Source organism: Thamnophis sirtalis, unplaced genomic scaffold, assembly GCF_051295495.1.
Source record: "Thamnophis sirtalis isolate CommonGarterSnake01/CBP01778 unplaced genomic scaffold, rThaSir2_p1.2 scaffold_1, whole genome shotgun sequence".
Taxonomy (NCBI): domain Eukaryota; kingdom Metazoa; phylum Chordata; class Lepidosauria; order Squamata; family Natricidae; genus Thamnophis; species Thamnophis sirtalis.
Genome location: NW_028261381.1, coordinates 127,730,200 through 127,756,951, shown reverse-complemented (window position 1 = coordinate 127,756,951; position 26,752 = coordinate 127,730,200). Strand labels below are relative to the sequence as shown.

At 34.3% G+C, this 26,752-nt stretch overlaps 1 protein-coding gene across 2 annotated transcripts in view; it reads right to left on the bottom strand.

The window, feature by feature from the left end:
- Positions 1-264: 264 nt before the first annotated feature.
- IFT43 (intraflagellar transport 43) overlaps positions 265-26,752 on the bottom strand; it is a 61,726-nt gene continuing 35,238 nt past the window's right edge. The window contains exons 4-9 of one of the 2 annotated variants that reach the window (XM_014061554.2): positions 25,956-25,991; positions 22,884-22,927; positions 3,679-3,751; positions 3,350-3,425; positions 2,728-2,790; positions 265-744 (exon numbers count right to left, since the gene is read on the bottom strand). In XM_014061554.2, the coding sequence (XP_013917029.1) occupies positions 628-744; positions 2,728-2,790; positions 3,350-3,425; positions 3,679-3,751; positions 22,884-22,927; positions 25,956-25,991 (409 nt within the window). In that variant the 3' untranslated portion in view covers positions 265-627. The remainder of the gene's footprint in view (positions 745-2,727; positions 2,791-3,349; positions 3,426-3,678; positions 3,752-22,883; positions 22,928-25,955; positions 25,992-26,752) is intronic. The other variant, XM_014061555.2, reaches the window with a different exon arrangement.

Below are 26,752 nucleotides of genomic sequence, written 5' to 3'. Positions count from 1 at the left end.
ACTGCCCACTACACTGCTAAGCATACTATTATCCTTGGTGATAAGCATAGATAAATTCACAAATTATGATCTTGGGAAAGCAGTCAACCCCCAGCATATTTTAGAACAGGAAACTGGTATTCCCAGTTCACTTCCAAATTCAAAACGCTCATGTGATGTATGGTGCACTTGTGTTGCTTTTTGTTTGTGTAGCCTCTTCTTTACAAATGTATTATTCATGTACATTTAAACAAATTTGAATATATGTTAGAGTCACCACTTAAATGAGGAAAGGTAATAAATCAATTTAATATTCCAGACTTGTTCAACTATAATAGCTCTGAGGATAAAGCATAACATTTTACAATGAGGCATACATGTATCTAAGAAAAAATATATCTTAAAATAGGCATGTAAGTACTTGGAAAAATATTACCTACTGAAGAGAATTGAAAATTATTGCCCAGTAAATTAAAAAAATATAACCAATTAACTTGAATATCAATACAAAACTCCTTTTGAATTTTGTTAGATACATTTCTGAAATAGCTATTGTTATATTGTGTAGGCAAAAATAATTTCCCAAATAAAAATCATACTAAAAAAGGAATGTCTCTACAACTGTGCTTTTATGCAATCTATCAAAATTTAAACATTCTTGTTCATAAGGTTCTCTTCTTTTTCTGATTGCCCAGAGTCCCATTCGCTTAGAAGTTCAGAGGCAACCTCTGTGTATAGATGGTTCCAGTCCCAGATGACATCATCCTGTCAAAGAACAATAACAAATGTAAAAAATGAACCAATGGGGCAACATATTTCTAAATACTATGACACAGTTCAAATGGGGAAAAATACATTACAGCAAGGACCCAATCCCTAAGTGCTAATACGGGTAGTGGGATCACTTGTCAGGAGAAGATCAGAAGAATTTCTCAGCTGGGTTTGTCTGCAGAGATTTCATCATCCCACTCCATGGGTTAAAAGGAATTCTGCCTTAGTGGGTTTACCACTGAAAGGTGACCTAAAGAGGTTGACTTCTGAGAATCCCTTTGGTGGCCCAGGCTTCTTGTCCTCATGAATGTTTGGAATGTAACAGAGGAAGAATAATTTATTTTTGCTGTATCTTAGTAACAGTCACTGACATTATGTTTAAAGAAGTGGCGAAAGAACAAAGTTTTGTTGGAACTTTGTTGGTATATGGAAGGATGGATAGACTGGTGACCTCTCTCTTCCAGGTTGTGTAGTCTAATCAAAGAAATCCAGGAGACAATCAAGGTGGACCCTTCACCCTTAAGATTCTGCTTTTTAATGCTACATCAGTTGCTGGTAAAACTTGTATTAACCAGAATTTAATTCTGAATAAAGTATTTAACATGGTATATATTTTAAGACAAGAGAAGAAAGTTAATCTCTCTCAATTCTATCCTCTGGGATACTGTGTGATGTAGCAGGCCAGGGCCAGAAGGTGCAGAAGTGGTGACTATGGTCTATGAGAATTCATCTCATTGGCCAGAAGCTCCAACCAACAGTGTTCTAATTTTGAATATTTGCTTTAGTCTGTAGATGGCCACAATAATGGAACAATACTGTTTAAATACTGTCACCCCATTGCATAATCATCTGCCTTTCTGAGATAATTGTGATGATTGCTGGTGCATCAATGTGATATACTGTGTGTCTTATCTTGATGGATTTCAAGCCCTGTAATAGGCAGAAGGAATAACCTTGAAGAACAGGGGAAGAGCACCTACTGGTCAATTAAAGAAATATGAGTCAGAGTCAGAACTATAATCTGAGAAAACACCTTAGATAAGACCCTCCTTAAAGAGAGGTAACACATTCAGACTTGCAAGATTCTGTTTATAATGCTTTTATAATAAAAGTAGTATTAGCCTGCATGACTTTGGTTCTGCATGTCTTTGGTTCCCTAGTCTGGTCTACCTTAAAAGTCTAACATCAATGTTACATCACCTCATCCCCAGTCCTACACACACTGAAGTTGTTCTCCAGTTCAACTGATAGAGATATGAAAGTAAGCTTTCCAATGTCACAAAAATCACTCCCTGGTGTGTCTTAGATTGGCATCCAATTCAGAAAACAAATTAATAGTTTTCTGAACATGTTTGCCAATCAGGAGTCCTACTGAATCCCTGACTAATTTGTTGAACATCATTTGAAACCATCACTGTATCCTTTTCCATCTAGCAGCACTTAGGTGGCACCAGGAAGCTGAGAGCAAGGAAGCAATGTATTACTATAGTGATGCAATATGAATGGAGGAATGTCTGCGATGAATCTGACCAAACATAGATTGGGGCTCTTTCAGGCACAGTTGTAATCCTACTTCATGGAACTGGGCGCAGTGAAAAGGGATCACTTATTTCATTCCATTGCATTTGCACAAAAAAATCTAACCACCCCCTTCATCAAATTACTTGGGGAAGGAGCATTGAAACAGTTGGGAATTTGTCGTGAGAATATTTTATCATTCTTTGCATAGATGATCAATCTCATCTCTGTTTGGACTTCAGGCTTATGCAAGTACTACTTGCTTGCTTGGTATGATGATCCCCACCCCCAACAAACAAAAAAAACCAGAGAAGCATTAAAATGTTGTCCATACTATGATTCCAATAAGACAAATTCCTAAGGAAACTGGGTACTGAAACAGTGGAGTGAAACAAACATTTTTAAATCGATGCTAACTTTAAGAGCAGGCCTAGCAAAAATATTGAGAACCAAACTCACCTCTCGTACTTCTTGTTCTGGTGCTAAGACTTTACTGAGCAATTTGAGATCAATCTCTCCATCCTATGAAAACAAATTAAAATCATATTTGCTCGAAGAACAAGTAGTAGCAACATCTGCATTTTATCTATTATAGCAAGACAGCCCCATTCCTTCTCTGAAAACACACATTATGTCCAGCAAGGGAGCAAAGCAGACCAAATGCACTAACATCTCACCTAGAAAATTCTTTCAAAAGCAATAACAACATACATACATTTGGAGAATTAAAATTCCAAAACTCAGTGTCTAGTCTTGCCTCCCAATTAAATAAGTCTTGAAAGACATTCCGTCAAATGAATTATATGATTACGGAATGTCCAAAGATGATTAAAAGAACATCAAAAATGTTACATAGACAATAAGAAAATAAACTCACTAGATATTTTTTTAGGCTTCCAAGACCAAGGATCTATCAAAGCAATAGTTAAAATATACATATATTACATTAGAATAAAAAAGGACCTCTAGAATGTAATAAATGTCAATTTTATGCAGTACTGTATCAACAGAAAAGTCTTGATGCTCCATTCTTCCTGGAAGAAATATAAATAAATCTCAGTTTCCATCTGACTGCACTCACCAGGGTTTGGAATGCAGCGTACTTCATGAGATCATTGTCCAAGTCATGGTAGGTCAGCACTCTATTCACCTGAACACTGTGATTGGGGTTAGAGCAGAAATGAAATTAGCACTCTCCATCCTTCACTAGGAAGTCTAAAATATGGAGCTGGTTCCAATTTTAAAAAGTCTCTAATTAGCTTTACTCAGTAGCTACAGCAGCTACTTCTTCCCTTCGTAAGAAGGGCTCATTTGCCCTTATTATAACATATGGTACAAAAATCAGCCATGTGGGGCAGAAGTTGATCCAAGTAGGACAACTTAATAGAACTAATTCTGGGGTTACTATACCTAGGGGGGGCTGCCACTTGCATGGCGAAGTCCTCCTCTTGTACTTCCTCCAAGTCAGGGATCACTGGTATATCTGCAAGAGATAAAAGATGAGTAAGAAAGAATTACTACAGAATTGCAAAGTTTATTTTGGGAGAGGGACCATAGTTTTTTGGTAGAGCATAGGCTTTGCAATCTGAAGGCCCCTTGTTCAATCCTTGGCATTTCAAATGAAAAACATCAGGTGATGGGAAAAGCCTCTGCTTGGAAGAGGTTCTATCAACTGGAACAGACTATTCTGGATCAGATGGACAAATAGTTTAAATATATTTGTAGACAAAAAAATAACTTAATACTGGTATATGAAATCTGCAGAGACTTTATTGCTGTACTACGATTCCAAATATCTTTCATCGTAGCCATGATACCTGTTGACATTAGGACATAAGTTATCAATATCTTTAAGGACACACAGTCTCTGTCCCTGTCCTAACAATAGTCCTGCCTTAGGCACGAAAGTCAGCTGAGTAAACTTGAGCCAGTCACTCTCTCTCTCAGCTCAATCCACCTCACAGGGTTGACATTGTTGGGGAAATAGGAGGAAGGAGTATTATATATGTTTGTTGCCTTGAGTTATTTATAAAAATAATATAGATAGGATAAAAAAGTTAAATAAATAAATATTCCAACAGATAAAAGCAAAAGAAAAATAGTTGGATGTTTGAATGGAAGAATAATCTTTATTCACCTTGTACAAGTACATGAACATGTGTATTCATAGAAATACAGCCTCAATTTACCTTCTAGTACAATTAATTCTTCCTCAATCACAATACGCCTTTTTTCAATAAGCTAGCTCTTGAATAGTTTGGTACTAAAGTCCTCATGCTTAAGCATTGGGCAAGATTGTTCTCTGAGTTGTTTTGATCCCATTCTGAAATTTATTATAGTGTCCCAGATAAGTTAGATGGCTGGGGAACTAGCAGGCTCAGCTGAAGTTTTGTTTGTTAATTTTAAAAAATATTTTCAGTTTGTACATTGCTTAGAATTGATTGCTTTGTGGGCAGAGTATCAGTGTGATTAATAAATAATGAATAAATATTTTACACACTATCTTAACCAAGGATGGCATCTTAGGATTGTAAAGCCCATTTCAGATTTGGCCTGTAACTGCTTTTGCATCAAGCCATTTGGTTGTTTAAGCGCTGCCTTTTCTGAAAAGTGCCCGTCCTATGAAGTCTAGTGCCCATGTCCAGGTCTTTTTCAATCTCCCCACTCACAGTTCCAAATGCACCAGCCACCTCTCCTCCTCCTCTGCGGATTCCTCTGACCTTGATGGAAGCAGGACTGGTCCATCTGCAGTGGGGCAAGGGTTAGCGTGGACTTTTGACAAGGGTAGTGTTTGGAGCAACCCACACAGTGGGAATTCTCTCTAATTGGATGCCTGGTGAAGGAGCTGAATGAAAGAGAGGCTGCAAACAGAGCCAAACCAAAACAAGAGACAGTGACAGCTTGGACAGTCTCCGCAGAGTTATGCCTTCCAGCTCCTCAACTATCCAAGGACTTGCTGCCTAAAGCAGAGTGGTTTTTAGCTCATAGGCTAAATGAATATAAAAGAAATGGGGCTGCTGAAATTCCTTCTTTAGCAAATCTATGCCATAGTGATAAAGTATGCACAGTAACAGAATTGGATTTCTGCAAGACTGCATTTTGCTCACAAATACAATAATTGCAGCCTCCAACCACATGTAGACCAACAGGTTGGGAGTGTATTCTACAATGATTCCCTGCCTTTCCACAGCCTTCCCTTGCCTTCTACTCCCACTTTCCTCTGTATCTTCAACTGCACTCTGCTATACTTCCCGTCACCACATCACTTTCTTTCTCTGTCACTGCTATCCTGCCTTTCTGTTCCTTGTAATTTCCTAATAACATTCAGCAACAGAAGAAATTTGATATGTCAGCATAGTATCAAGAGAGATACATTTTCTGAGTAACATGTTTCATTAAAAGGCACAAGCTTTCATGAACTATACCAGATCATTGTACCAGATAGCACAGAATGGCTAAAATGAAGTAGATTTTAAATTGAGATGGGGAGAAAAGTGAGGGAAAACAGGATTGTTATGCAGATACAGATTACAAGTACATATCAAATAATAATTTTAATGTGTTAAAATTGTTTGAGACCTTCTGTTTGTTAAGAAGTTCTCAGATAGTATGAACCCTGGTGGGACTTGTAATGGTGCTGTTGGTACAAAAAATGGTACAAAAAGATGGTGCCAGTAATAGACATCTATTTTGTTGCAAGCTCTAATTCCCATGTTACCATTATTTTTATGTTTCTTCAAACTATCTGGGAGAATCTACTTCATGTAGGATGGTTGAATGTATGCAAGTTTGGGCCTACCCACCCAACCCTGAGAAGTGCAGTGCAGTTGTTCAATATGAGTTTTAAGTTATTAGTAACATATGGTTTGAGTTTTGATATATGAGACAACTGCTGTTTTATTTTTCTGGACTGTCTTTTAATAGGTCTTCCATGAGGACTGATCAGAATTACTGCTCTTCTCCTCTATTTTGCAACATCAGTCTATTTCTTTCTGTCTCCTTTTTGCATTTCCATCTAAAACTAAACCCATTTTAGCTTATTCTCAGTTTGCTGTTTCTCAGCCTTGATCATCAATATTGTTCCTTTGCTTTCTTTATCTGGCTTGCTCCTTTCAATCTCCCCCCTTTTAAAACTATTTTCAGATCTAAGAACATCTGGATATCCACTCCTAGGTGCTGATTTAGCTCCCTCTACTGGGCTTGGAATGAATTATAAATGGAGAATAAAGTACCATATTTTGCCAGTTTTTTCCTTGAATGGGAGGAGGAGATTATCTTACAATAACTAAGAATAGATATTGCTATTTAAAAACAAACAAGTGCGAGGAAGGAAAGTATACATGTCTTTGAAGATTAATTGCAGCTTGCCTGCTGATTTTATTGGATATAATTGGAGAACCTTATTTTATAGACAATGAATTTTAATCAATAGTTATTAATACAATTTATATTTATTCATTTTTGTTATAGCCCTGCTTTTTTTGGAATATGGCTTCTAATAAGCATAAATAGATATAAACACTTGTACACACAAGTACAACACATGTACTATATACATTTTTATGAGGAAGAAAATCTCCAGGACAGTTTTACATGGAAGGCAGGATGGGTAAACTAGTTATGATAAAATATTTTTTCTCTCTTATATTTTCTTTTTGAGAAAAGACTCTTAACTTCAGGATCACCTTCCTGTGGTGTGATATATTATATTTTACTTTTTACAACTTAATGGTGTGGGTCGGTGGGTGTGTCAGAGGATAGTAAGTAAATTATTAAAAGAAAATGATTAATATAGTATGATTCTATCAATATATGTATGTTTGAACATGAGTAGAGTTTTTGAATTAGGTCTGTGCATTACCTTATAGCTGGGTTTGAGTGTATTATTTATATTTAACTTTCTATTTTATATTACTACAGCCACTATGAAGTATAGTCTCCTGCACCTTTCAAAACTATATGTGGCCATTAGTTAGATCAAGGGTAGTCAACCTTTTTATACCTACTGCCCACTTTTGTATCTCTGTTAGTAGTAAAATTTTCTAACCGCCCACCGGTTCCACAGTAATGGTGATTTATAAAGTTTAAAATTTACAAAGCAGAGTTACAGCAAACCCCTACCGCCCACCACAAAAGCTGGAATGCCCACTAGTGGGCGGTAGGGACCAGGTTGACTACCACTCAGTTAGATGAAAGTTCTCTATTCTTAGCTGAATAAAAATATCAGTTGACAGAAATGGACAACAGCTAAATCATTAGGAATCACCTATCCAATACAGGTAGTCCTTGACTTACAAATCAGTGACTTAGTGACCATTCAAAGTTACAATGGTCCCCTGACAAGGTGCTTAGGATCCCATTCTGATGGTTGCTCTCCCCTGATCATATGATCACATTTCAGGCCATCACCAACTGGCCCACATTTATGGCAATTTCCAGAGTCCTGTGAGGTGCCTTTGAATTATCATGTTTTTGCTGAAAGCCAGTGTTTACTTCTGGTTTTAGGCAAAATGCCTCAGAGCAAAAATGGATGCACTGAATGACCGTGACATTCATTTTACAGCTGTAGTGTTTCTTCTCAACCATAGCAAAAAAGATAAAATCAGTTGGTCACATGACCTGCTTTATGACCATCACAATTTACAACCACAATGGGCAGGTTCAATTACAGTTGCCCATTGTGGATTACCTGTATCCAGGTCTTGACTAGGTCATATACATTGTGTTTAAGATCCAATTCTTTCATAGAGAAGCTTGGTTTTTAAATGGCTTTAAGATGCTCTGGGTGTCCAAAAATGCTGGATCAGAGCAGCAATGCCTGCACATGATAAGAGCCAGAAATTAAAACTAATAAAGTCAACAGCTATTAAAGCAAACAGACAAGACAGGGCAGGGCAGACAGGGCAACTTCTAATTTAAGTAATGAATTGAGGTCAATTCATACAACTCATTTAATGTTGCAAGGCCTGCTGTGAGCACTGAATATAGTGATGGCTATCCAACTGTTTCACCATAGGAGTAAGACTGCTGGTTGGTCAAGGTTGAATGGAATTTATCAAATTCTGCTTATTCTAAAAGAGGAATGGTTATTCTGAACTAGTGGAATGAGTGCTTTACAACAAACCAAGACTCACAAAACATGAAAAAAAAAATCAAGAAAAAAAAAAGACCATGTTTACCTATCACACATGGTTTAATAATTCAATATTAGTTTTTGGAGACTTTTACAATTTTTTGAAGTCAACCATATTCTTTAGTAAAAAAAATATTGAAATATACACTATGATTAGTCCTAAAATTAATGCAATAAATGTAATGCAATTTTCTTAGTAATGATAGGGGAACTTTACCCTGATATCTGCTGAAAGGCAAATTTTACCAACCATGGAAGAATTTCTGTCAGAAAATGATGGTATAATGCCGAGTCCTTAATTTTAAGGTAAATCAAAATAAAGTGACAAACTTGCAACATGGACATCAAATGAATCCTGAGCAATAATAATTCTAAATTCCATCGCCAGAAAATCTAATGAGAAAAGGAATTCAAAATGGCTTCAAATGTTTTTAAAATCTTGCAAATGGACAAAAAATAGAAGCAGGAGGAACAAACCAACATGGCTGCATATAATCTAACTGACAGGTGGAGAACCGGTGGAAGACCCAATGCCTGAAATAGGTAAGATATGCCTATCTAAAAAGGCTCCAGGGGGGCTCCCATCCACTTAATTTGACATCAATACCAGAGAACATTTTAGCAATTGATCTATAAGCACCTTGGAAACAAGATCTTGCCAACTTGCATGATTTCATTTTTTGAATTACTAGTTTCTGTAAAAAAAAAAAGGTGTAGATGTTATATATGGTTTCAGGATAGCATCTGACAAAGTACCGTATGGCATTCTAATTAGGATTAATTAGGACCAGGTTATCTGAGGGACCATCTCTTGCCGTTTACATCTATCCGATCAGAGGAGGCAGGGAATGTTGCAGGATTCATCCCCTAGGGAGATACATGGAACTTCTCCATGGTGGTCCCCTCTCTCTGGAGCATCATCCCCACAGAAATTAGAATGGCCCCCACTCTAGCACTCTTCCGGAAGGTGCTAAAGACCTGGTTCTGCCAGAGGGCCTGGGGAATCCAGAGCGAGATGGAGCCCAATTAATGGCTTGTGTGAGGTGCTGTCGCTGGGGTGGGGGTGATTTTAGTATATTAATTTATTATATGACTTCTTTTATTAGTTTGATTTTTTTATATGAGTCGCCATGTGTGAATAGGCAGCAATATAAATTCAACAAACAAACAAACAAACAAATAAGTGTGAGCTGAACAGCATGACAATCAAGAGAATGCATAGCTGGCTCAAATCATATATTCAAATAATGCTTAAACATGTTCACCATCAAATTGGAGAAAGTATTCAAATTAGGTCATAGGATTTAGTCCTCGGCACTTTCTATTTTTTAAACAAATGATATGGAAAAAGGAATTCTTTTCCAAATTGCAGATGATACAAAATTGGTAGGACAGTTAATCTAGTCAGAAACAAAATTCTATATATTACTAATGAAGAAATGGGCTAAAAACAATAGAATTAAATTTAGCATAAACAGATGCAAAATTTACATGGAAAGCTACAGTTTAACTTTATTCTTCATTATGCAAGATCCACTTTAACCTACCTTCCAATAAGGCAGGCAGATTCCAAATGATGGCAGAAGAAATATTTTCTAATGATAACTTCAGTTCAGAAATAAAATCAATTACCAAGAAAACATGTGTTTCACTTTATTTGATGTGTTCAAGTATAATCTCTGTACTGAGTAAAAGAAAAAACTTGATTGGAATGGCTTTTTCCAATTCTTTGGAAGTTCTTCCACAAATTAACTCATTACAGATTAACTACACAGTTCAGACTGCTGCATGCAGAGAACGTAATCAGTACAAGATGCAAATTATAGGAAATGCTGATCTAAGGCAAAATGTTAACTTTCATATCTTTATTTAGTTCTCAGTAATATCAACAGCATTTACTTCTGAAACCTTTGCATTCAAACAAATAAATAGCTTAGATAAATGACTCTAGACAAAGGAATAGAGAAGTCTACGAACTGCAACTCAAATATATGCATCTCAGATTAAGTATTCCAGAACTGTCTAGAGAATTTCTATTGTTAGGCTGATTAAAATATATTGAACAATAATTAAAATAAGGAAAATGGTACTTTGTTGAGTTTCTCTGAAGCAACAAGTGTCTAGATTTTCCAACGATGAGTTCAAACCCTTCTAAATAAACTGGGTGACACTTATTGAGTACAGAAATAAGACTGCAAAAGAGGGACTAGAGTTCCTTGGCAAAAGATCATTATGATTTATCTTACTTTACTGGGAATGACTACTCTCTTGGCCCGAAGCTTGTTTCATGGCATATAATCTTATGTTGGGAATGGAAGGATACAGTATGACTCCAAAAACACTAAACTCCACCAGTCTTAACAAGTAAAGCCAATGGACTAATAACTGTAACATCTACAAAGCTATAGAGATCCCAGTCATATTTTAGGATGACAGGACACATCCAACACCCTATTAGATTAATAATCAAATTATCATGTCATATGCTGACATATGAACTGAGTATATTTATTTATACATAGTTTTGCTCATATGCTCATTGTTAAAATTAATTCCTAAGCAGCTGTACTCCCACATAACATTCACAATGATGTTAATCTATGAGAAGACAGAAACTAAATTTTCCCAATAATCAAAGCCTGCCTCAAATAATTTATGAGATAGGCTCTGATCCTAATTTGTTGACTTGCTGTTTTTAGTAGCCAAGTTAGAATGAAAAAGTCTCCTAGTAGTAATCTAGTTTTTATTATAACTACAGAAGATACAGAATGCAAGAATGTAAATGATAATATTTATGTACAGTGCTATGTTTATCTTGATGTACAAAACTAGAAAATTAAAAGACATAAAATAAAGAGATTTGAAAAGTTAACTGGCCCATTTTGTGCAATGAGAATCTTTAAAACAAAACTTTCTTTATCTAATTTATATAAAAGAAGTTGATTTTTAAGGCATGGAACTTCAACCACATGCAATTCTAATTTCCTTACAACTGCAAAACTTTTTTTTTTTTTTTTACTAAGCACTGTTACCTTCTGCATCACGTTTAGGGAATTTTAAACAGGCAAATGGAAGAGGGTCTGATTGAAGATGAAGTTAAATGAAAGAAATTGGTCTCATTTAGCACATGACAGGATTCATCTGTGTTCTCAAGTCCACTGAGGTAGCATCATGGGCGTTTCATATTCATGAGCTGCTGCGACACTGTGTTCCCGCATTTACAAAGCACCATGTTCAGCAAATTCTGTCCCTAAAGACACCCCATGCATTTCATGGTCCTGTCAGAGAGACATCAAAGACTACAGTAACCAAATACTAGAAAATGGTTTTAATTAGAAAATTTCAATCTGATAATTATTTTTCTTCTAAATACCGTAGATATAAGAAAAATAAAGCAGAAAGCAACAGGCTATAGCCTTCATAAACTGAAAGGAACCAGGAGTGAAGGCAGACACAAATAAGGCTGCTCATTCAGTTTTGTAAGGATATTAAGGAAGATATTATGGAAACATATGTTCCATAGCAACTGTGTACTAGCTGCCATAATATAAAAACTGAGAGTTATAGTTAAATTTTCTGAGATCAGCCTAATAACCATTTTTTTAGTATCTGGGAAGTGTGCTTCAAATCTTTTCAGTAAAAACAAAGCCAAAACTTTAGAAAATTTAGAACAAATCTTCAGAAAGCTGGAACTATACTGCAACACTCCCTAAAGACAGAGAGTAGTCATGTCAATATATAACATGAAACTATGATTTATATTAACCCTGGTTTTATTCATGAAATATCAACTCATTCTCAGCACCCCAATTGCCTTTCTCTCATCTCCTTTGCTTGCTTACTACTGAACTTACTACAAAATCAACAGTGAAATTTTTAAACTTGAAGAGCGAAAGAAAAAGAGCCCCTCTCCCCTTGGAGCAGCCCAAACAGGACTGACTTGGCATAAGTTGTATTTGACAGTTACCTTATTTTCGTCTTTTTGCCTTTTCCCAACCTCTCAAACCCATCTTCTCTGTACAGACATTTTTCATTTAGCTACTCCAGCAACAAGTAATTTGGGATTATTTGGATTGATAAAATAATCAACGTGCACAGTGTGGTCAATCTGAACTATTTTTTTATGTCAACAAATTTAAGCACACTACCCTTCAAATCCTGCTATCCTATTTCAAAAGTGTAAATTTATTTTTAAACATTTTTCCTTAAAATATCCTGAAGGGGTATAGAAACCCTCTAGATCAGTGTTTCTCAACCTTGGCAACTTGAAGATGTCTGGACTTCAACTCCCAGAATTCCCCAGTCAGCGAATGCTAATGCTGGCTGGGGAATTCTGGGAGTTGAAGTCCAGACATCTTCAAGTTGCCAAGGTTGAGAAACACTGCTCTAGATGCTCCTTAGCACTTCCAGAAATCATTATTACAAGCCAAGTGGGCTGCTGGCAGTTCAATAACCCTAACCTAACCCTAACCTATAACTTCCTCATTCTGGCAGAATATTTCTACTTTGTTGACTAATCTTATCCCAAAAAGTATATAAAAAACTTCTTGATTCACTGATAGTTTGACAGTGAAGTTGTCCTTACAGCAATTCCTGTCTTCTCATGAATTAGTGCAGCACATGTGCTCTTTCTTTGTTCTCCTTGCAAGCATAGCTATCAAAAAGACAGGAAAGCTCCCTTAATATAGCCCATTCCAAGAACAGTGCTCATAAAACAATACTCCCAAAAGGTTTTTAGCATGACTCCTTTTGCTCAGAGGTCCTTAATTGGATATAGTTAAAGTTTTGAAAATACATTCTAGTTGTCATGGTGAGTTTGACCAATTACAAAACAGACATTCATTTGAAGGCAAAGTTGTCCCTCATTTTATTCTAACAGTGCTTCTGTGTCTATGAAGTTTCATAGATATAGCATAAATGCAGGTTATGCTTGAGGCTGATTCTGTAGCATGCTATTGTCCATGTAGAACTTCTGCAAATTCTTCCACACTGTATAGTTCTTCTATTTATCATTTAATTATTTGCTGTAGGCGTTGAGTACCAGAGTACAGCAACAACCTATTATCCCTTTCATTTTTTTAAAAAAATTATATCTGAAAACTGACTCTTTGGCACGAAGTACAGCATATGTGAACCTTGTCCTCCTAGACTTAGGCAACTCTGAGACCTAAAACTTCCTTCATGGTCAATCCAGAATTATAATATATCACTATTATGCTATTCACTGCAATATATATCTTCATAGACACTATAACATTTCAAGTAATCAGACTTCCTAAAATATACCTATTACAATTAACTGCACTCTGAATGGCCTTATCTGAGCAATGTTATATAGCCTTGGAAGTTAAACTGGGTTGAAACCAATGACTGCCAGGAAATCCCAAAATTGTAGATTGAAGTAAAAAGTAAAAAAAAATAAAATACAAAAGAAAGCAATGGCAAACCATTTCCCGAATACATTCTTCAATCATCAAATTTCCAAAAGTTGAGCTTAGTTTGAAGGAAGCATTTAGCTTAAATCTCATTATCAATGGGTATAATTTTTTGCAAATTAATCCAAATCTTCATGGATCTCTATACTTTTTCCACCTGTCACCCACCTACCTGATAAAAGGAAATCAGAAACATATGTGAGAATTGCAGCTAGATATGTGTGTATGTGAAAACTGAAATTTCATCTAAAGAAGAAAAGAAGACTCAAATCCAAAGAAGATAACATGAAATACCAAAGAGGAGAAACTGTAGCATCAGAGGAGCAGAAAGAGACTTCAAATAAGATGTGATTTGCTAAAGTGCAATTTATCTTTCTCCCCTCCTCCTCAAAAATAAATTAAACTTGTGAAGAAATATATTAAGCAAGAAATTAATTCATACTATTTCTGCTATTTTGGGAAATTGATCACATCATAAAACAAGAAAATGGCTGTTTTTCCTCTGTTCATCTGTTACAGTGCAGATCTACACAGCTTCAGCTTCTGGAGAAATTGTCATAGACTAGGGGTATGAGACTGAATTGGAGTTTCAGCCACAATTTCTAACTAGTGAGAGTTACTTACTCATCCTGCCTAAGCAGTAGGTTGGACTAGAAGACCTCCAAGGTCCCTTCTAACTCTGTTATTCTATTCTATTCTAAATAAATAATTTACCAACTTTATTACAGTAATGGGAAATGTGGTTGAAACACCAATTCAGGTGGGAACTTTCCATCTAATTTATAGTTTGGTACGTTAGCAGTTTTGAGATTCTAAGAACTTTGAGTTGTCACTCAGAGGACCAACACATTTAATAAATTATTACTATTATTTCTTGTCTTTCACAATATAGTGAGAAACTTGATAAGACTAGAAAAAGAAATTGTTTAAAGAAACCAAGAAATCAATTGCAGTTTTAATTGTACAAGATGCAATAAAAACTAAAGAGCTTGATATCATTTCCTTAGAGCACAAAGAAACATTAGTACAAGCTATAACAAAACCTGCTTCAGTTCTGGACAGGCTGTTGAACTAATTGAAGCATCTTATTGTGTGCCTTCTAGTTCCTCACAGTCCCATGAATCTGTTGTTACTATTTTTTTTGGAGATCAAATTAAGATAAAATATTGCAAGTACTCTAGAATTGCAGCACATTTGGAATATGAAGAAAAGCAATTGATATTCCTTCCAGATCTACCTTACAAAATGAAACAGAAGCATGAAGAGTTTCACCAAGCAGACCTCCAAGTGAGGCATCAATAAATAAAATATTTCCTTATCTTTGGATACTGGTATAAGGACATTTTGCAATTTAGAAATGGCTATTTATTACCACAAGGAATGTCTGACTATTCAGAGAGTCACAAAAGGAGCACAACAGTCTATCTAGAAACAATTCATTGGTTTAGAAGCTTGATGAACCTATCAATTAAACAAATTGGGAGTTTTCTCCCTTTCTTTTCTTTTCTATCCTTTCTTTCTTCTTCTTCTTCTTCCCCCCAATTGTTAGCTAGATTTTAGGGAATGAAGCTTAGTTTTTTAAATTAGATATTCAGAGTTCTGTGTAAAGAGTTTTGTTGGTATTTTTGTTAGATACATTTTGTTTGGTGTAGGCTAAGGTGCTGTCCTAGAATTATAGAATGTGAATTATAGTGACGCCTTAGATATACAAGAAATATTTTAAAAAACTCCTGCAAAAGCCATTAAAACATAAAAAAACCCAAACTATTAAAATTTTAAAATATATAATCTGCAGAAAAGCAGCATTCATTTTCCTAACAGTACAAACACTTAGCAGATTCTTAACCAACATCACTGGATATCCAGGCCCGATGGCAATCTCTATCTTCACTTAACAGACAATGGAAATGATAAAAACTGAAAGAGCACTAGACGCATTTAAATTCAGGGAAGTTAGGAAACTGACACAAATAAAAGGGATTCTTGCTTTTCAACAGAGTATCATTTTTAAAGGGAAACTTGATATAGAAAAATATTTATAGGAAAGTAAGAAGACAAAATACACCTTGTTCCAAGGTTTCTATTGAATAAACTATGTTACCATATATTTAAAGTACAGAGGGAATAATATATAATAATAATAATATATAAATTCTTAAAACTAAGTATTAATTCAAATTAATATTTGCAGATCATGGAAATATATTTACATGTCTATAAAGGAAAATACATCAAAGTAATATGTAGACAGTTACCAGAAATGAAAGTTATTTTATATGTATAATATTTGAGCTTACAAATACAATACATGTAAAATGGTCATTTACTGTTTGAACTGAATAGCAAATGCTACATGTAATGAATTATGCAATTATAAAATTACTTACAAAATGATGAAAAAGAAAAAAACAACTGAGTATGTAAATTGTGCTGCATTAAACAATTTAATAGCTGTAAAATAATAAAACCTCATATTTGAGAAACCAGCTAGATAAAATGGTTTCAGCCAAACAATATTCTTTGGCTTAATATAACAAACATAAAAGAATTAATGATTGGCCATGTGCCAGTAGTGGTGATTCTACCCTGAAATGTTAACAGACTGCAAAAGTTTTTTTTTAAAAGCAAGGCGATTCAGTTGTCTTCCTATTAATTCTATCAATGTTGCCTCAGGGCATGATACAAAAATGACATCTGTAGATGCCACACATTATTGCTTCCTACAGAACAGATTTTAGATTTAATTGTACACTAGCTGTAAGTAATGCAGGAGAACTGAGCCTTACAATTCCTACGTTAAGAACACCAGAGAACAGTATTCTAGTTTTTCTATAATATACATTTTGCAGAAGGAAATTTCCTACAACCACTCAATTATAAAACACAGAATAATGCTTGGTAAAGGGAATTATTGGATTGAAGGAAAACTACTAGTTAGGAGGTTATAAAAACTACTAAGAACTTGTTTTATCCTGGGGACTTCGAATGTTCTCCTTTACAACAAAAATTTTTTTAAAAAGCAGCAGCAACCAAAGTCAAAAACGTTTAATTAAAAACCAAAAACAATACTCATTTAAACTACATTAATTTTATTATGTGGTTAAAACATCTTGTTCATAATGTTACATCACTGACTAGATAATATAATATCTAAATTTGGATCAGTTTTTATTTTGATAAATATTAATAGAAGTACAAATAGAATTTGTACTACATATCATTCTTTTATAGAAAAAAAGCAGCTGCAAAGCAGTGTAGCCTACCTGAGGAAAATTTCTCTTCAATGCAGTATACCTAAGAAAAGCTTCTGACGGTAAAAAGCAAATAACAGAGCTGGCATAGGAAGCACAGTAAAAAAAAATCTTTATTGGATAGAATATGTTCAAAACTCAGAATGTGAATTAACAGGAAAAACTGTAAGTCTTATAGAAAAAGCTACTCTGAAGTCATCAGGAAATATAAATATTAGAAGTAATAATTATAAAGCTCTAAAATGTTTCTAAAATAAATAGTGATTATCATCATGATTCTGTTAAAACTACCAAAACTAAATAATATTAAATAATACTAGTGCCTATTTATGCAGTAGTTGTGTTGAGGTATAGTCATATATTCCCTAAGTAGGAAGGGAAAGAAAATAGAAACTCTATATTATTATACTATACAGTTACATTAATGAGGACTACTTTAATATATGATCAAAAAGGAACTTCTCATAAATATCTTATTCAATACTGTTAGAGCACAGATATATCTGTTTTATTTAATCCTTTTCATAATTGAGTGGAAAAAAATAAGACAAACTGGATTTCTTTATGTGAAATTTCTGACTGTGAATATGTATGATTTTATACATATATATGATTAGTAGAATTCATGACATTTTCATATCCAGAAACTTCTCAGAAGCCCCTTCATTGCACATGAAGCTGTTATAGCTGACAGCCACTGGGACTGATCACAGTCACTCAGAATCAGATTTTCATAATTCAGACAAGGACTCCAATTGCTGCTTTCTTTCGTGCTGCTATCAGATGAGAAATTGATGGGGGGAGCAAATCCTGAGGGAAAAACACTACAATTAAGGGCTGTGCAGTTCTCTTGCTGTCCCTCTACAGCTGCAATTTTCAAAGGAACTTGCCTTAGGCACTTTCAAATGATGGCACCTCAGTTCTGTAATCATATTTCAAGAGCTTTTCTTAAAGGGTCTTTTAGATAAACTTAGTCCATCAACCACACTTAAGGACTCAACAATCACAGCTACAATATGACAATGTACTGTTTTTCATAATTTTGGCATGAAAATATCAAACATTTCAAAACACATGCACTTACCAATCCAACACCTTTACACAAATGATGCACATTATTGAATACTGTTTTAACCATTTATTTCAAAGTCATAAAATGTATTTTTTTTAAAAGCATTAAAAATTCACAAATAAACTTTTTAGATGCCTCATTGCTGTCATACTGACTGCTGATCAAGTTTACCATAGAAATTGGTAATTTTTATAAATATTTTCTATCATTTATAATAATTTTATTCTCTAGCAATCAGACCTACATAAAATATTAAGTTAAATTAAAACTTAAAATAATCATTTTTAATTTGTTCCTTCTGTTAGAAGAATAATTTGGGGCTCTAACTTAAGCTGCGATTGTGCAAGTATAAACAAAAATGAGATCAAGACAGCTATAAGGAAATAAGAAATATTTATTCCTAAAAGCAAAGTGTTTGCCTTTAAAGGCAGCTGCAGAGAAATGGGGTACAATGACACAGTTATATAGGGAGGTTTGTCCTGGATGTGGAAGTGTCTAGGTGATGATCCTAGGGTGACACTTGAGAGACATGTGTGTGTAGGTATGTCTATGATGTTTATTCTTGTGAACATGCAGTTCCGCTGGGAGACCTAATTTAATTAACTCTGTTTGCAGATCATATTCTTTATATGCGGATTAGGTCTGGGTAACTTTGGGGGGATTTGAGAAAGTTTGAGTAAAAGATTTTCTGCCATTTGCTATTTTTAGTTGATTAACTTAGCTTCAGCATAACTGTTAATTATCTAGTGAAAATACTAATTCTGAGCCCATTATGGATCCTGTTAATGTTTTAAGGAAAGATGGAAACACTATAAATAATAAAGTATATTTTGATATAAAACTTCTCACACTTTCTCCCTCCAATCTTCATTTTATGCAATCTACAATGTCCTTCTTAAGCAGCTGTATCATATTTTCCTTACTCTGACTATTAGAATTATAAATATTCCATAGTTTTAGTGGTTAGTATTTGCCAAGACATCTCAGTTATAATGCAAGCACTTTGATTTACACTGAATGCTCATGTTTAAAACTACAGTAGCTAAAAATAATAATATTTCATGTTAATTGTTTAAGGCAGAATCAACTGAAGTGCTGTGAATCTCAAATTAATTAGTAAAGTACTCCTCAGTGAAAAGGCCACATCCAATTTCCCAATTTTTCAGTAAGAAACATAGCTGGCATAGAGACTGAATGAACTCCTCCACAATGCAGCATCTGGTTTAAAGTCCTCTTACAAATAACAAATATAATAAATAAAATACATGCATACCAGACTATATATAAAGACAAATCTCTCAACTCAGTTGTCATATAGATTGAGTAGAGCATTTGCCTTTAACTTATCCATATCCTCAGGTACAGGTAGTCCTCAATTTACAACCACAATTGAGCCCAAAATTTATGTTGCTAAGTGAGAAATTTGTTAAGTGAGTTTTGGCCCATTTTATGACTTTTCTCACCACATTTGCTAAATGAATCATTGCAGTTCTTAAATCAGTAACATGGTTGTTAAGTGAATCTGATTTCCACACTGACTTTGCTTGTTGAAAGGTCGCAAAAGGGGATCACATGACTCAGGGACACTGTAACCATCAAAAATCTAAGTCAGTTGTCAAGCATCCAAATGTAAATCATGTAGCCATGAGGATGCTGCAATGGTCATAAGTGTGAAAAATCATCATACATCATTTTTTTCAGTGCCATTGTAACTTTGAACGGTCACTAAATAACTATTGTAAGGTTTACCTATACAGCAATTAGGTTCCATTTGTAGCAACAAGTAACACTGAAATTATGCAATTCAAGAGAAATACTAGGTTGACCTGCTCAAGACAATCAAATGCAAAAGAGCGTAATTCCTATGTTTTTATTGTATAGTTAATTTCCGAGCTGTATTTCCCATAAACAGAGCTAGTCTAGCTAATCTTTAATTTAGAAAGGAGGTGAATGAGGATGACATGATTGAAGTGTACAAAATTGTGCATAGTATAGATCAAGTGGAAAAGGAGAAGCTGTTTTTCTTTTCCCAAAATATTAGAACCAGAGTTCAAGTAATAAAAATTGAATACTGGAAGAATCAAGACAGACAAAAGGTATACCTATATATACATACAACCTATAACTAAGCTTTGGAATTTGCTTTCATGAGATGCTTAGCCTTGATGGAAGTATGCTTGCCTCTGAAGTCCTTCTGCTTGGAAATTGGTAGATTCCTTGTGCAGTTAGTTGGACCACTATGAGAACAGACTGCTGAACTAAATGACCCTAAGGTCTGATTCAGCAGGGTACTGCTTATGTTCTTAATGAAGAACTTAACAAATAAAATAAGGTCCTAATGAATAGCAGGACATAATTGCAATCAGAATGAACATCTTAATTAAGTTAGTAATGATATTGCACAGCTATAACTATACTCATTTGTTCTTAGCAAATCAAGAAAAGGGAAGAAATAAAATATTTCCAAAGAATAGGATACCACCTCTTGCAAATTGATTATTTTAAAAGACTTAATTTTTTTTATTTAGACCCATAAAGCAGTTTGAGCTTGGAATAAGTACCTTGCTCTGTGGAAATTCTTAACAGATAGCATTTTTTCAATTCCCATTTTAGCCTGGCATCTCCCATCTCATCCAGTTCTATTATTGAGCTGAGCTCAGTCACTTCTGCCCATTTTCCCTGTTGACATGGATAGAAAATTGAGCAATTACCCTTAAACGCTTTTCTCTTAGATCACCCAGATTGCTACATACACAATATTAAGTCCTCAATTGCCCCTGGCCAAAAGTGGTTCAACCAGGTCTGTCTTTTAGGAATTAAACAATTTTTGTTGCTTCCAAGAGTTTATTATTCCTAGGGTTGTCATCTACTAAATCCTATTAAAATAGCTTCCTGTGGTGCAAGCTAGTCCGTCTTTAAGTCTAAAAACAAGATTAAAAAAAAGAAGACAGTAATAACTTAAGTCATTCCACTAATCATTCAATGTGCATTGGTTAAGTATATTCATATACATACATGTACCACAAAGAAATGCATTAACTTTCATCTATGCAAACTTTGCTAATAAATAATAAATCCCACATATAAAACAGAACATAAACAGTACCAATTCCATTGTATTTAAGTACAATGACAATAAAGATTATACTTAGAATTAAAATTCAGGAAATTTGTTGGATTTTTTTTTAAGTGAAGTTTCTAATTTTCATAACTATTAGAGCTGAATGAAAAAGTGCAATAGCAATGTCTAGAGAAAAATGAAATGTCAGATATAACATAGATGCCCAACAATGGGATTGCCATTGGTCTTTGTATAAATATTTTCAAAAAGATACAGATAGACGCAGTAAAAAGTACACATGCAGTACATACAAATTTGGGATAAATGGTGTTATGCAGTTAAGGAGTAAGAAAGAGTAAGCAATTTTTTTAAAGGAAAGCATAAGAACAGGGAATATAGCTAAATATAATTTATACCAACATCATTCATCTTTCTAACTCATTTGATTTTATCAAGTCTATATATCACTTCATATATTGACTTTTCTTCTTTACAACTCACCTCTATATTCATTTAACTATAATTTTTCTGATCCTCCTTCCATTTCACCCATTCATCTCTCTTCATATTTGTTTGCTATTCATCTATTCTGTCTTTTATCATAAAACTACATTGATATAGTTATTTCATATGAATTACTCATTTTGTATTCCCACTAATCCAGCTCCCATTAAGTTTTTGACCTTGTGTTTTATTTTAACACACACAATTCCCATTATATTTACTTTTATTTTTCTCTTAACATACCAAAGTCTGACTTCCATTAAAAGTAGGCATGGGGCCAGGTTTTCTGCAGGACCACCTCTCCCTAATGATACCTGTCCTAACATGATCAGATAGGATGGGCATGCTCCTAGATCTTTCCCTTAAACATTGCCATCTTATGGAAAGTAGGAAACCTGTCTTTTCCGTGGTAGCCCCTGCCCTATAAAAAAACTTTTCTCTTTAAGTTTGTAGGCCTCTATCTCTCTAGCTTTCTGAAAGCACTAAAGACATGGGTTTTCCCCAAAGCACTGAGATAGGGTGAGGTGGATGAGAGATTCTAATGAAGGACTGTTGACTTTGCTGACAGTTTTTTGAATGTTTAATTAAATATTAAACATTTAATAAATGTATATATCATGTTAGTTTATTATTGATTTTTTAAAAATGTGATTGGTAACTGCCCAGAGTTCAATATAAGATGGGAGGCTATATAAATGTTTAAAATAAGAAAGATCAGCCATTTTTGTTCTTTCAACAAATTCATTCTTCACCATAGAACCCACCATTTGAATGTCTTAAAATGTTTTCATATATTTTCCCATCTTTAGTGAGCATTTTATCAAGATACACACATTCAATTAGTTGCTCTAACTTTTCATTAAACTGTATTTTATACTTTATATTTGGGGAAGCAGAGTACAAGAATTTATTAAAGTGCTTGTCTTAAAAACATACATTGAAAAAAAGTTGGATATTAAATTATTTTAAAAATGGTAAATTAATAATATACATTAATATTCTAATGACTTTTGATATCAAAAACAAATAGAACATAATGCATGATAACATATAAATTACATTAGAAAGATATCCTGAATTTCTTTGCTGCCTTCCAGCCAAAGAAAAGGCGTCAGAAACATGAAAGTACCTTAATTTCAATTAAAAGGGAAATTTGTACCTTCTCCATTACCTGCCTCTATGCTCTGTTGTCTTAGACGATGACTGAAAAATATTATAAAGTGAAGTCACCATTAGAGGCAAGTGTATGAAACAACATCTTAAGTTTTCCTCTGAAGAAACCCATATAGAATTTTTTGGCTCTAAAAAGAACTATAAACCTACAAATTATTAGAAAAGAGAGTGAATCTTTGCATATCTTTTTGCATATATATCACGGTGCTTCAATATTACATTGACTCTAATAAAGACCATATCTGAAGACCAAATCAAAAGTAATGGTTCCAAATCCATAATTTTAGCTTAAATAGGGATGTTTTAATAAAGAGAACAAAAAAAAATATCCTTGAAATTGGTTTCGAACTTCAAGGGTTTAACAAATCTTTTGTAGATTTGATAAGAAAATATTTTCCAAGTATTTGTCTTGATTTGCCATTTGTAATTCTCCTGTAATTTAAAAAAATTCAGCCATTTTCTTTAATATATCCAATAATCCAATAATAAAGAACAATAAAAATTTGTCCTTTTCTAAATCATTTTCTTTGCTTATCATTCATAGTTCCATTTACAGTACTTTTCCTGTCTTGTCAGACAAAATTCATATCTATCATTTCCTCCTTAACATATTTTGGACATAATTTATTCATACAATCAGATATCTTTACTGAAACTTTTGATATTGTAGCTTTTAATTTCTAACTCAATTTTTTAAAGATCCCCTTTAATATTTCCAATGTTATGACATTTTGTGTCATTTTGTAAGTTCCAGTTAACCAGTACCAAAAGCAGACTTGTATTTTTCCAATTGATTTAGAATCTTTAGTCCTCTTTAGCATCTAGTTCCTAAAATTATAAAGTCATTTATCTTGTATTATGAACAAGGATAGTCAAAATAATTCTGTTTACATGAGAAGTTATTTATTTTTTGTAATTAATTCCAAAATCTTATAGTAAATGTCAATATTCCAAATTTAACTTGATATTTAATCCATTTCTTTCATCAAAATCATATTTAGCTTTTTGCTGTTTATTTCAAATTCTTTATTTTTTAAGTTTGCAATTAATTTTTCTTTAGTTCAATATTGCAGCTAAACTCACCCAGCAACTTTTCAAATGTGTTGTTCCAAAGATCTCTCATAGTTTTAAGATGCTTAATAGGAAATTTCTGAAAGTGATTAAAGAGACTTACAAAAGTAGTGTCTTTTAAAAGGCTCTGCTTGTCAGGCACAAAGGATTAGATCCATAGGTGAAGAGCCAATTAAACTGATTTATTGCTATTCATGCCTATGCACAGGAATATTCTCAACCCATGATTAGTATTTACTAGGAGTTAAATAAAGGTCAACAGAATTCAAAGGACTTTGGGCTTACTCTGCTTATGGTTACATAGACATTCTAGGCTGATTCCTGTTTTAACTATTCCACTAGGTTCTGCCACTCCTTCCCCTATACTGCTGCAGTAGCAACAAGATGGCTAATCCCTTTGTCTCCCATTGCTCAAATTCACAGAATACCTTTCTGTCTCCACAAGGAACAGACACCTAGAACATATGTGGGGATCTCCTATCCTCTTGTTATCCGGAGAGGTTTTAAAAAAACAGTCTACTCATTGGTTCTTTGGTGTTTGCTGTGATCATTGTGCCCTAGCTACACTTTTGCAGGTTTTCTCTTCCGTTTGCTATGCCTCCCCAAGAAGATCAGTTCATCAAACTTTCTCATGTGAAACTTGACAGTTGTTGCCGCAGGCCATGCACTTCATTCTTAATCACGCACAGAAATCAGTTTTTTCTGGTTCACCATCACATTTTTTGGCACTGTGATGCACACAGTATTCGCTTCACAAAGTCACATTGCCATAAACAACTGCATTTAACAGTCTTGAAGAGGCATATGTTCAGTGATGGTGTGCTGCTTAAAGTGTACTGACAAGTACTCACCACAGGTTCATACTTCACAAACAATAGCATCATAACTTTTTCTTACAGCAAATTCTCATTAATCGCAATAAAAGAACAGATGCTAAACTACACTTCAGAACTTCTACTGCATCTGTACTGCCATCTGTTGGAGATTTAATATTGGCAGTGCTAGTTTTCTTTCATCCGGAGTCATGGATAACCATATAAATTTAATGAACAAACAGAAACCATTGTAAAAGTCAAATCCACAAACATCAGCAATGAAAGCAGCTTTTCAAAAGTGTGGCTTCCAAATGCCCAGTTGTTATTTTAAATTATTTATAATACTTCAGATTTTAAGTTGAAGTTCTTTGGAAGATCATAAAACTTCAGTCTAATCTATTCCCCTTTGGCATTTAAGAAAATAGTTCATAAGATTGTGCAGCAATCTAGTTTCTAAGAAAAGATGATTTGGAGCATGTATAGATACAGATCTTTGCACATATTGCCAACTTGTGCCTTTTCCCAGAGTCATATACTGTATGAACTCAGGCAGTTATATATACCCAGGAACTGGGTATGTCTAATTTAATAGAAAGAAGGACTAGGGGAGACATGATAGCAGTGTTCCAATATCTCAGGGGTTGCCACAAAGAAGAGAGAGTCAAACTATTTTCAAAGGCACCTGAGGGTAGAACAAGAAGCAATGGGTGGAAACTAATCAAGGAGAGAAGCAACTTAGAACTGAGGAGAAATTTCCTGACAGTTAGAACAATTAATCAGTGGAACAGCTTGCCTCCAGAAGTTGTGAATGCCCCAACACTTAAGAACATGTTGGATAGTCATTTGTCTGTAATGGTATAGGGTTTCCTGCCTAGGCAGGGGGTTGGACTGGAAGACCTCCAAGATCCCTTCCAATTCTATTGTATTGTATTGTAGTTATCTTTGATCAAAAGATGAATATGCAGGTGCATCCATATGTGCTATGAATCACCTTTTCCCCTTTAAATTTAGATCACTGCATAGCCATAACATCTTATAACCAGTTCAATACATATGACCAAAATCTACAAAAATATATACAGGGACAGTAACCACAAACATAAAATGATGAAAATGAAAGTTTTTCTTAACATTTAGGTAGAAACATAGTAGACAATGAGGAAGTCACTTACTCTTCAACTTCTTGTTCTGCAGGTTTCTTTTTTGACCTAAAAGACAACAAAGGCCTACACTGAACAATGGAAAAAACAAAACTCACAATAACTTTTCAGTGTTATTTCAGAAGTACATATTGATTCAATGCATTTATCTGAAAGGAAATCTACATTTTCTCATAATTATTCATCTTTCAAATAAAAAGATCATCTTTGATTTATTGAGGATATAGCAAAGAAGACAGATCAGTTCTTTTTTCTTTCAGCTTCTTTTTTAGCATTGAGCTAGTCACTCTACTTCACAGAATTGCCATTGTGTGGGAAAACTGAACACAGTCTTAAGCTCACGAGGATATAAATGTAACAAAGAAACAAGTTAAATGATAAAACATATATCATATGCCACATATCACTCTAGTGCTGAGGAAGGCAACAGTTTAATAAACCTGGTTTTAATTCTAAGATTGTTTGGCTGAATGGAAACTTGCAAGTAGGATGTGATCAACATGGTATATGGTGGCTTGGTCTCCACTGATTCCCACAAGGGTTCTTCCAACTTTCCTCCTGCAACCTCCTGTACTCTCTCTTTAATGCCTGGGGATTAAGTGTGCTGCTACCAGATACTTTACCCCAGAGAAATCTTCTTTGTCACTGATTTATCAAAAGAGGAATAATTAGAAAATTCCCTTCCTTCATATCTCTAAAAGTTAGATACCTTTGCTAGAATGCGCACCACTGGCTCATTAAGAATTTTAGATCTTTATTGTATTTAACAATGTAAAAGACTAGATAGATCTGAGGGAAAAAATAAGAGG